This window comes from Meriones unguiculatus, chromosome 16 (genome assembly GCF_030254825.1).
Source record: "Meriones unguiculatus strain TT.TT164.6M chromosome 16, Bangor_MerUng_6.1, whole genome shotgun sequence".
Classification (NCBI taxonomy): Eukaryota; Metazoa; Chordata; class Mammalia; order Rodentia; family Muridae; genus Meriones; species Meriones unguiculatus.
In genome coordinates, this window is record NC_083363.1 from 59,101,651 (window position 1) to 59,113,535 (window position 11,885).

The window sequence follows — 11,885 nt, forward strand, 5'->3', positions numbered from 1 at the left end:
CCCACCCCTGCACAGAAGCCTCACTTTGTCCGTTTCTCCTCCTGCTGTTTGCCACCTTCTCCGGACACCAGGGAACCACTGTAGAATCATTCCTTCTGTTGGAAATCCACCCCATCCCCACCCATGCTGGGCATGGGGGAGCAGAGAGAGGAGGCAAGACACTTCTGTATGACTTCGCTAAGGAAGTCATATTACTTTTTCTTCTTTGCTTTTCTCACCTAGGAAGCCAAGGGGTTTCAGGATAAACCTTTTCAGCTTGAATACCCTCTTTCACTGCCCTATTCCAGGGGGCAGACTTGAGGTCACCTGGCTCTCTCACCTCCTGCGGAGCAGTGCGTAGTCTCCTTGGCTATAGCATTCATGTCTATGCTACGACCTCAAGGTCTGGGAATCAGGGAAACGACCCTGTCTTAAGGCCAACTTGAGCTAATCTCAAGAAAACTGTCAGAACAACCAGAGGAAGAAATTTCCTCCCTCCCTCCTGTGACCAGCCTCTTGAAATGGTGACCTGCTGTGGCTGGGTTCACAGACGCTGAGCTAGCAGATGAGTTCAGTGCGTGAGTATCGCAGGGCCATGCAAGGGCCCTGGGACTGTGTGAGTCAGTGAGATTGGCCATGAGATTGGCACGTGTGGCCGCACAGGTCTGTGGCTTCTGCCTCCTAGGAATGCCGGGAGCCCTCGTGGAAGGTGAGAGGAAGCCATCAACATCGGAAAGAAATGCCAATTGCTTGACTTCCAGCTGATGAAAGGGCCAGGGCTTGGTCCTTCTTTCCATCCCAGTCTGTTGAGTGGAACTTTAATTCCTTCTGTGAAAAAAGGGTGCGTTCGGCTTGTATAAAACTGCAACAGCAAAGCCAGAGACTCAGATGCCATCAATCAAGAAAAGAAAACGGTTTACCCACAAAGCTGGGCTGCTGTGGTATGTGCTGGCCCCCTGCAAGCTCTGGTCTCCAGGCAGGGAAGGGCTTTGCGGGAGGAAAGCCTCCCGCAGCTCCGGGAAGGACTTATGCAGGGTCCTATGACTAGGATGTGGACACAGATGGGAGAAGCTGGTGCTGGCTGCCCCAGGACCCCACACTGCAGCCACAGAGCAAGAGATGAAACAAAAACTCTCACCAAATCAGGACATTTGACTACTGATGACAGTTCTCTCCGGGCCTCTTCCTATTTCTAGAATTTTCATTTAGTCCCCAAATACGGAATAATGTCTCCTTTAGGATCAGATTGCTCTTAGCTCAAAGCAGCATTGCTTTTGCAAGTCTATCTAAGGCTTGTGGGGGACAATGTGGGTAGCTCCAGGGACACAGCTGGATGACACTGGGTGAGGTCCTCAACAGCTGGGGAGCAGGAGGTTTGAAAGCCAAAGCCTAAACCCAGAACCTCCAAGGTTGGACAAAGCAAGCTGAGGTACTGCAGGCAGCAGATGGGCACCATAAGCTTGTGGGCAGCGCCATCTGCTGGTGACATTCAAGAAGCCACTCCAGCTGCTATGAGGACAGAGGACCATTGACCTACCTTTGTGCTTCTTGATTAACAAACTGTTCTCATCCACTGTCAAAAGATAAAATCCTATTTAAAAGCCCGTTTCATCCACAATGCTAGAATCAAGTGGCCCCAAAACTAAATAAGACCTCAGAGCTGTAGGTGTGCCAACTGGTGGCGCTTATGGCCAGGGATACGCTAAATCAACAACTGGGTTGGCTGGAGCGTGGCCCCTGGTCGTGTTTGCGTGAAACGGTCGTGTGTAACAGGACGACACTCGGCAGCTGAGAGCAGCTGAGAGCAGCTGAGAGCAGCTGAGACTTGGCTTTTGTGAAGGGTACCTTGCTAAATGAAGCTTTCTGTGGCTCCCCGCATCTAAGGCCTCCTTCACAGAGGCATCCTCAGGCTTAAGTTGAATTAAGAACCTTTTAAAAATACATTTACTGACAAAACTTTGAAGAGTTACACTGGTGATAATAGCTCACACTGAAGGTGGACATGATATAAAAAAAAGTTAAATTAGCAAGAAACAAGAGATGGCGCAGCTGCTCCTGCTCCTGGTGGCCTTCCCTTCCTCCTCTTCTTAACAAGCCCGGGCCCATCAGCGTGGCACCATCACATCAGTCATCGATCAAGACAGTTTCTCACAGATGTGGCCACAGTACCAATACCCCAATTCTGACTCCCTCAAATGACTCTGGGTTATGTCAAGTTAACATTATACCTAACCAGGACAACCAGTCCCAAGGATTAGACAGTATTTTTTCTTCTTTCTCTTCCTCCTCTTTCTTGCATGTGTATGTGTTTGTCTGTCTGTGCAGGAGCACACATCTGTGCATGAGGAAACCGGAAATTGACAGGTACCTTCCTCCATCACTCTGCACTATATTTTCTGAAGGAGGGCCTCTCACTGACCCAGAGTTCACCAATTCTAAATCAGCTTGCCCCAGGCATGCCTGTCTCTGCCTCCTCCGCGCTGAGATTACAGGCAGCCACCATGTCTGCCCAGCTATTGCTCCGGTTCTAGGTGTTCAAACTCCGGTCCTTATGCTGCTGTGGCAGACATATTACCCACACAGACAGCTCCACAGTCCTGCCACTGTATCGCAAAGTTAGGGAGAGCGAGCGTTAGGGAGAGCCAGCAAGAACATGGGAACAGCAGGCCTCCAGGTGCAGGAGCTGAGTCCTGCCAACACGACACAGGAAACAGGGAAAATGGCTCCTATAAAACCTGCAGGAAAAAAAATTAAAACATTTCTGTGTTAATCTTTCTCTGGCAAGACCCATTCTTGACTTTCCATCTACAGATCTGCAAGCTAACAGGCTCATCCTTTAAACTGCGTGCTCTGAAAGCAATGTATGAAAAATTACCTCAACAATTATTTAAAACACCCGAATGGTCTGCTTATCTTGCTTTGGTTCTGGTTTGTCAGACAGTGTCTAATCAGCTTCAGCTGTCACCTTGACACAGCCCAGAGTTACCTGGGGGAGTCGGAACTGGAGGATTGCCTACCTCAGATATCCTCATTGTCACGACTGTCTCGATTGATGACGGATGTGCGAAGACCTAGCCTACTGCACGCAGTACTGCCTGGAGGCTGCTGGTCCTGAGTGCATGAGAAAGCTAGCTAAGGAAGTCAGAGAGAGAGGGAGGGAGGGAGAGAGAGAGGGAGGGAGGGAGAGAGAGAGGGAGGGAGGGAGAGAGAGAGGGAGGGAGGGAGAGAGAGAGAGAGAGAGAGAGAGAGCAGTCTTCCTACGGTTCCGGCTCCAGGTACCTGCCTAGAGTTCCTGCCCCGACTGACCTAGAAGCGTAAGCTGAAATAAACCCCTTCCTCTCTCCAACTGCGTTAGGCCATGGTAGTTATCACAGCTCCAGAAAGCAAACTAGAACAGTCAGAATGTCCTCTGTAGACGCGGCTGGCCTGAACTTAATCCTCTTGCTTTAGCCTCCGCGTGCTGAGGTGACAGGCGTGTACCCCACTGAGATTACAGGCACGTACATGACCACTGCAGTCAGCCTTTTAACAGAACCGACCCAGCCAGTTGGCATGACACGTGACTTTTAAAACCGTGCATGACATTTCCCACCTAGCATATGGATTTCAGGTCAGGACTCCTTGCTTCAAACTGTCCTGGCCTCGGGCTGTAGTTCCACAGGGGCCAGTGGAAGTGGATACATGTGTAGCATCAGCCTGAGCCGCTAATTTCTCAACGCTTCAATGCTGAGCTTTACCTCAGACCTCCAGGACGATAGGCAGCTATAATGGAACCAGTAGCTCCATCTTCTCAGAAACGTCAGGAGAAGGGTAGAGGGCCCCAGGACTCACTCCAGGGCCTGTGAACCACCTCAGAGACAGCATGCCGTCCACACGCAAACTTCCAGCCTCAGTTCTGCAGAACGCATGGGTGTCTCTGGGAACTGGCATAGGCACAGGGCTCTCCTCAGGAGCCAGCTGTTCCCTCCTCACCGGCACCCAGTCACATTGCCACACTGCCTTCTCATTCCCAGAACAAATCTTAAGGGGCAAGAATGGTGCCTCAGGGCACATGTAAACACCACCATCATCATCACCACCACCACCACTGCCACCATCATCGCCATCACCACCACCCTCCTCATCAAGGCTTCACCATCACGGGGGCTGCAGTGGGAGGGAGGGGCCCCCAATCCAGCCTGCCTTCCCCACAGCAGCACTCCAGATGACTCCCCAGGAACTGAGAAGAATCCTGTTGTGACCGCCACTCAGTTCTTCATCCTCAACCTAAAACTGCTCTCGGGTCACTGACTCCACCCAAATGTCTGTTTCCAGGAGGAAGAAGGACGCCATCGTGGTGGACCCCTCCAGCACCATCTACTACCGCTGGCTGACCGTCATCGCCCTGCCGGTCTTCTATAACTGGTGTCTGCTTGTGTGCAGGTAGGCCCTGGGGCAGGGACATCGCTTTAGGAGGCCAGGGTGGAGGGACAGGAGGCCAGCAAAGCCCAGAGGTGCTGAGTCTCACCACAGCCTCCCTCCTCTCCGCTCTGCGGCCTTAGACTAGTGGCTCCTAACCCTCCCAAGGCTGCGGCGTACCTGATTCCATTTCTCGAGTTGTGGTGACCCACAGAACTGCTGCCCCAGGTTCTCCATCTGAAAACTGAGTCATTTCAAGGAGGACCCGAAGGTGCTCTGAACCATGGGTGGGAAGCACCCCTGAGCTTGAGATGGATGCTGAGGGTTCTGCACTCTGAAATCTGCATGTGGGTTGTGCGAGGAGGCGGCAGGGGCTAAGTCACTGTTCTGAGGGGCTAGGGAAGCATTTCCGGGGAACCCGCCTTGGGGTGAGCCTTCAGTGGCGATGCAGTGGGCGAGCTGCTCTCTGAGGGTAGATTCCGGGTTTCTAGTTTCCTAGGCAGGTTGCTGGTAACAAGGGCACTGTCTGCTGTTCTACTGAAGGCACATGTGTGCTTTGTGGCGCTCCTAGGTAGGCCTGTTAGAAGGAGCAGCTGTTTTTCTGCAGAAGATCGGAGGCATTAGAGTTTTCCCTGGGTGACTGGTGGAAAAGGAGAGGACGTGGCAGGACCTTTGCTAGCAAGTGGGTTGTTGAACCTGGGCTCTGGGGATGCAGAGATGGGAGCCACAGGACTTACTTAGCCGTAGCTTTCTAGTAAGCACCCCACCCCAAGACTGTTGCTGTGGCTACCAGGCAGGATGCACCGCCATTGGGTTGGGGGAGTCGAAGAGGACTTCCTAAGCAAGCCTGCAGGGTGTCCCGTCAGAGGGAGCCACGGGGGCCTTGGCACACTCCTAACCATGCTGCCAGGTAAGGAAGCCTGCAGGGTCCTCCCCTGAGAAAATCTGTAGGGTGCAGGCTGCTGAGTGGACCTGAGAGTCCACCACTCCTCTCTGGAGGTAAGGAATGGTTTGAGGGCCCTTCCCAGCAGGGCTACAGGACAAGAATACAGGACTTGCCATTCTGGAGGCACGGGGCTTACAGGTGTCCCTAAGCAGGCGTTCAGGGACACACCTACCTCATCATCACCACCTTCCTCATCATCAAGATTTCACCATTATGGGGGCTGGAGTAGGAGGGAGGGTCCCCCAGTCCAGCCTGCCTTCCCACAGAGGCACTCCATATGCCTCCCTAGGAACTGAGAAGAATCCCGTTGTCCACTCGCTTCTTCATCCTCAACCTAAAATGTGTGCTTACTTACAGAAGCACAAACGACTCAAAGGTAGCTGGATCAGCAAAGCCCTCCGAAGCCTGGGCATCAGCTGGTGAAGGCTGGAGACCTGGGGTGCATTGCACAGCCTTCAGGTAGCTCAGCAGGTTGGAGAGGGTCTTCCCCGGTGGCTCAGCTGGTCAGAGCCTCTCCCAGGCAGCTCAGCCCGTCTGCTTCTTCTCAGACCTTTGGCTGATCCCTGCTTCTCCCGGGCTGCGAGGCTTGTCTGAGGGAGACTCTCTACAGCCTTTACTGTTTGTATACTCTGTGGAGAAGGGGGTCCTTGTGAATATGGTCAGCTTCAGGGGCTTCCTGAAGCTGCTTTGTTCACTTCCTGTCTCAACAAGCACCCGCGAAGCATTTCATCTCCCTTTAGAGCATGTATTGCTTCACCTCTCTGTAAAAATCCTATTTTAAGAACGTTCCTTCCAAAATAGAATGTTTTTATCTCAGAGGAAATTGCTACCTAGCATGCGAAGCCCTGCAGGAAGAGCTGCTACTGGTTACAATGAGCCTGGTTACAGCACAGGGCAGGGAAAGGTCTGTGCCTCAACATTTCGCCATCTTGTCACGTGTCACACTTGGCTTCTTCAGGGCCTGTTTTGATGAGCTTCAGTCAGAGCACCTGATGCTGTGGCTGGTCCTGGACTACTCCGCAGATGTCCTTTACGTTGTAGACATGCTGGTTCGAGCCCGCACAGGTGAGTGTTCCCCAAGGCCAAGGACTTACCTGGACCAGGCCACAGGCCCTCAGCAGGGGGCTCATAGGGTCCCCAGGAAGACCCAGTAGTAGATTGGCTGCTACCTACCTTTGACCAAGAGGTGCCTGGGAGATCTGTGCCACCAAACACAGTGCTTGTGTATTGATGCTAGTGTGCTAAATCCTTCAACAAGACCTGAGCAGGGGTTGACGCACCTGGGCTCTGGGATCTGCTGTCCCACCGTTACACGAGCAAGTCAGGCTGCTCTCTGGACCTCACTTTTGTCACCTGTGACGTAAGGTGAAGTTGTCACCTCAAAGGACCCTTCTAGTACTGACTGTGTGAGGCGACATGGTTCATGCTCCGAGTTCCTCTCCTCAGAAACATGAACGGTACGTGTCACTCTCAGAGGGCTTCCACAATTATTTCTGTTATTATTTGTAAGCATATTATTTTTTTACTAGACAATTAAGCAAACTTTTATTTAAGCTTACAATGTGGTACAGAAATATATCTCAACTGATTAAAAATCCAACACCAACGAAGAGAAATTATGGCACCAAAACTTCCTCTCCCGTAATCACACTAGAATCACTATTCAAGCTACAGTTTTTCTAGGCTTTGTTCCACACAAACCTATGCAAATTCCAACATTAGAATTCTTAATTCTATAAGATCGGGGATCAGACCTCAAGCCAAAATCTAGTGGGTTACAAAAGTCCAGCTTAAATAAACACTGGTCCTCCAAATCGCAATTAGGTGCTCTGCTCTTTACAGAATCAGACTGGGAGTGCTGACTGAAAGCTTCCCCAAGGAAGTATTCAATCAACAGCATGTGTTAAAAAAAAAAAAAAGAAAAAAAAATCAGTGTTCCAACTACTTGATTTCAAACCAAGTAGAGTCTATATGCTTAGAAACACTAAAAAAGTGTTTCATTATACATACAGAAGGAACGAAATATCACTGCATCAGTCCAGAAAACTACCCAGAAAACAGTACAGGGAAATAAATAAATTTTTTCGTTTCTTAGCTGTTTAAATCTGAAAGTATTTGCAAACACCACTAACATGGCAACTCTTGAAAGCCCGTGTTTCCGGTCCCGCTAAGTATCTTCAGAGCAGTGCTGTCTGTCCATACATTCACTATCTGGCGGAGTGCCTGGGCAGCTCCATGCTGGTCAGCCATTCATTGGATCACGTGAACACCATGGTTAAAGGACGACCACACAGGACAGACAGCTCACAGGCATCACAAAAAGTTACAACTTTTAAGTCATAGGTGGAAAGGTCAAATTTTCCTTTAGGAGTAATTGGTGGCAATGGTGGCTAAAGGTGAAAGGGCACTGCACTTACCGAGGTTAGAACCTTTAGGATTTAGCTTCTGCATTGACTCGGTGGCCATTCTTCCTATAGCTACTTGGTAAGTTGGTGAAGGCAGGGCAGGCACCCCATTAAAGCGAATTGAAGTGCACAGCATAGCCCACTGTTTCCAGAGTACCCACTGAAGACAGGGTTTCTCTTCTGTAGCCCTCGCTGTCCTGAAACTTTCTCTGTAGACCAGGTTGGCCTTGAATTCATAGAGATCAAGCCACATGCCTCTAACTCCTGAATGCTGGAATTAAAGACACCCAACCACCACCATACACAACGCAGGTGTTTTTTGTTTTTGTTTTTTTCCTTAGTGGGTTCTCCTGCTAATCACCCTCAGAGACTCAATTCTTTTCATTTGATACATTCAGTTTTGTCATTTATCTTCCACAGAAGTTCATGCCAATAAGAAGGCCACATTCCTTATGTCTTAGAGAAAAAATTACACCAGGGACCATGTCTAAATTCCCCCACCTGGGGTGTAAGATTGTTACATAAGCCCACAGTGTAACAGTGTATTGCTGTATGGGGGGGTGGGAAGTGAAGGAAAGAGCTGAGGAGCGGTGAGAGGAGAAATCAATCACAGGGCTACAAATGTACAAACTGTTGAACAGTAGAACACAAAACAGTAACTGGAATTATTTTCGTACAAGGACTCAACTTGTGGAAGAAAAACTTTTAATTGCCATTGCATAAAACACCTGTATGAAGTAAAAATTGATTTTGAATAACATTAGTAGAGAATAAGCTCTAGAAAGTGGAGGTAACTGGATGTAAAAACTCTGGCAGCAATTGAACAGTCGCAGATGGTCGGCCGAGGCCAGCATCTAATGAGGACGGAAGCCTGGTCTGTGGGGGATTTTGGACGACGCCTGCAGAAATATTACACTGTGCATAAACCAAATTGAATCATTTTCACAAGTGTCGTAAAGATTCATACAAAGTTCTTTTCTACATGCGCTTCAATTCCACAGCAAGAGTGGCGTAGAACACCTAAACACAGAAGAGAGCATTCATGCAAGATAGCTAACTCCTTGATATAATAATGCATACACCTCAAAATGACTACACTATCATTACACCTAGGGCTTTCTGCAACTACAAGGTGGTGCTCATGGAGAGCACGGCCCCCACTGTCAACATCTAGAAAGCAGCCACCACCTCCTGTGTGTCTTCTCTTTTTGCGCTTTTTCTTCTTCAGTTTTCTTAACTCTGCTGTTGTTGCTGTTTCTTAGCAAAACTGGTAAAAACAAAATTGTAATCATTGAACATAGCACTCTGGCAATCAAGACGTTTAAAACCTTCAATCTTCTGGGGTGAAGAAAGCACTGTGCGACATTTAGAACTCTGATTAACGAACAAGGTGGTCACAAATTTCCCTGGCTTGAAAACTTCCACAGCTTTCCCGATCAGGTCGTCATAGGAGGTCTGGCTTAGGTTTGTTTCAAAGCTAACGTAAGAAAATTCTGGTTCTGGAGTGATGTGAATAGTCCAGTATGTCCCATCTGATCTCATTCCATTCATTGAGTAGCCACAAGGATTGAACAGCGCGGCATCAACGACAGAACCTGGTGTCAGGTCACGAACTCCACTCTCACGAGTGACATCCTCTGCAGTAACACCGTCTTTCACGTAGAACTGGTCCGTAACTGCTGGGTCAAGCTCCCTCATCAGAATGTCCAGGGTTTGATCCGGCTGATTGATTACTCTCTGGGAAATCCAGAGTCTACAGGTACCAACAGTCAGAATTCATACATCCCGTACAATATGCCGCTCCCTTTGGGAAAACGGCATTAAGAAACTCAGTTTCTGCCTGGAAATTCCGGTGTGGGTACCCTCGGCGAGAAGGCTTCATGAAATTCTTACGAGAATAAAAGAAGCTTTGAATGGAATCAAATCCACTGTAGTCCCTAGCAAGCTTCAGCAGGGGAACCAGTGCTTTCAGTAAGAGGGTGGTACCACATGTCTTCAAAATGAAACGTCTCTTGGAGACAAACATGCTACTCTCACTGAGTACATAAGCTTCCTGCTTGTCAGTCTTTGTCACACTGATCGAGCACCGCACATCCCTCAAAAGGACATCCCACTCAGATCTCGGGATGGTGCGAAGATCCCCAGATCCCTGGCTTGCGTCGGACTGCTGCCTGGAGAACCAGACCTCCAGCAGCTTCTCGGTCCCTTCGAAAAAATGTGCAGCTTCCATCACTGTGCGACTTTAGCGAACAACCAACAACCACAGAAAATCAACTAAAATTAAATCTTTTCTCCCGCCGCTCCCGCCGCCGCTGCGGATTGTTCCAGCTGTGTTACTAAAGTTCAGGTTCCTTTTTTTTCTTTTTCTTTTTTTGATATAATTTTATATTAACTTTTTTAAAAAAAAAAGACTAATAAAATTCTCCCGGCTAATTTTTTTTTTTTTTTTTTTTTTTTTTTTTGTGAGCGAAAGTTGAACGTGAGTCTGTTGGAAATAGAGGCAGATACAGTTCAGTCTCTGGTAGTCCGCTGCTTTCCCGTTAAGAGAGAGTTGAGCGAGCGCTAGCTAATGTCGCCAGCCATACTGTGTAAGCCAGCATATTATTTTTAATTAAGCAGTATGTGTGTGTCTGAGTGGGTTTGGGCACATGAGTGCAGTGCCCATATAGGCCAGAAGAGGACAGCAGACCGTCCCCTGGCCCCGATGGAGCTGCAGGTGCAGGCATTTGTGAGACACAGGTGCTGGGAATTGAATTTGAAACCTTTAAAAGAGCCTGGAGCATTCTTAACTGCTGAGTCATCTCTCCAGCCCCTCCATAAAGTTTTAACGTGTGAAGAACTGAAATTCAAAAGAGGGCCCAGGAAGACAGTGAGTTCTTTCAAACAGCCTGGCCTATGTGTGAGAGCTGGGGCTGGCCACCTTTCAGGGATCTTTTTTTACGATGTGCAGGCACATGTTCCCCAAGCAGGAAGAGGCCCTTCTCATTGCTTCTAAGATTTTGGAACTCACACCCCTGCCAACACAGAATCGCACCAGGAAGCCACAACTCACAAATCCTCTCAGGTCACCTTGCTCTCTCACTATAACCAGTATGTGAAACAGGAAGCAAGGCTCTCTCCACCTTGCTGATTCAGAGACTAAAAACCGAAGTCCACATTCCCACCACAGCCAGGCACACTGGCAACCCCTGCTTCCCTCCACACTGGTGCCCAGCATCTTAAAACCTCCAATGCACAGCTTGAGGTTGGCATACACAGACACAGTGGTCTGTGAGTGGCCATGGAAACCCTGCCCAGTGGAAGAGCTTCAGTGGAACAGCATGCCCTCACTCAGTCATCAACTCCATCCCTTTTTGAGCTTGGATACTGTCCTTGGTGATGCCAGATTCAGCAGGAAGCTGGGGAAGAGACAGGACAAGAAACCAGGTGGCCATGATCACAGTCCAAAAGGAAAAGATCTTCACACTTGGGAGGATCATAAAAAGATGAAGAATCCAAAAGGCAGGGTGCTGCCCAAGGCATGCCAGAAGCACACGCACAAGCACCCATGGCGTCTATAGATCCTGAACCTGGCGGACCAATCAACTAAATAGAAAATACTTGAAAAAAATTCTGTGCTCAACATTTAGAGGTTTTGTTTCTCCCTGTCATTATCCCTTCACAGCACAATATGATTTTATAGCATTTATGCTATATGTAGTGTGTACTATAAGAAACAGAGAGAATTTAAAATAATCAAGAGCGTATGTACTGGTCACGTGAAAACACGACATCATTCTATGGAAGATACTTAAGCATCTGAGGATTTCCTCTCAGGAAAGAGGTTAAGAGATCCTGGAACCCGCCCCCCTATAGACACCCTGCAGGGCAATTATTTAACAAGAGTGACCCGAGGAATACAAGAGCTGAATACAAGAGCTGAACTTGAATGGGTCATAAATGGCAACCACCTTAATTTTCGTTTAGAAAGGTCTTGGGCTAGCAGCAGTGACACCTTGAACTTGTAAAAGTGCCTCATGGCTTAAACCCAGCACTGAGTGCTGTCACCAGCTTGGTAGGCTTTGAGTTGAGTTTCTGAAGTTTGGTGGTTAATGTTTTCAAGCATACACAAAAGGCAGAGAGAGAAGAGCATTAGGAAAGCCTATATTCTCTCTCCC

At 48.8% G+C, this 11,885-nt stretch overlaps 1 protein-coding gene and 1 pseudogene across 1 annotated transcript in view; one reads left to right on the forward strand and one right to left on the reverse strand.

Annotated features, from left to right (window-relative positions):
• Positions 1-11,885, forward strand: part of Cnga3 (cyclic nucleotide gated channel subunit alpha 3) — a 37,552-nt gene that overhangs the window by 15,331 nt on the left and 10,336 nt on the right. Inside the window, exons 3-4 of the mRNA XM_021631539.2 lie at positions 4,294-4,401; positions 6,282-6,388. Coding sequence (XP_021487214.1) covers positions 4,294-4,401; positions 6,282-6,388 — 215 coding nt within the window. The remainder of the gene's footprint in view (positions 1-4,293; positions 4,402-6,281; positions 6,389-11,885) is intronic.
• LOC110545441 (S-adenosylmethionine decarboxylase proenzyme-like) lies at positions 8,037-10,111 on the reverse strand (annotated as a pseudogene).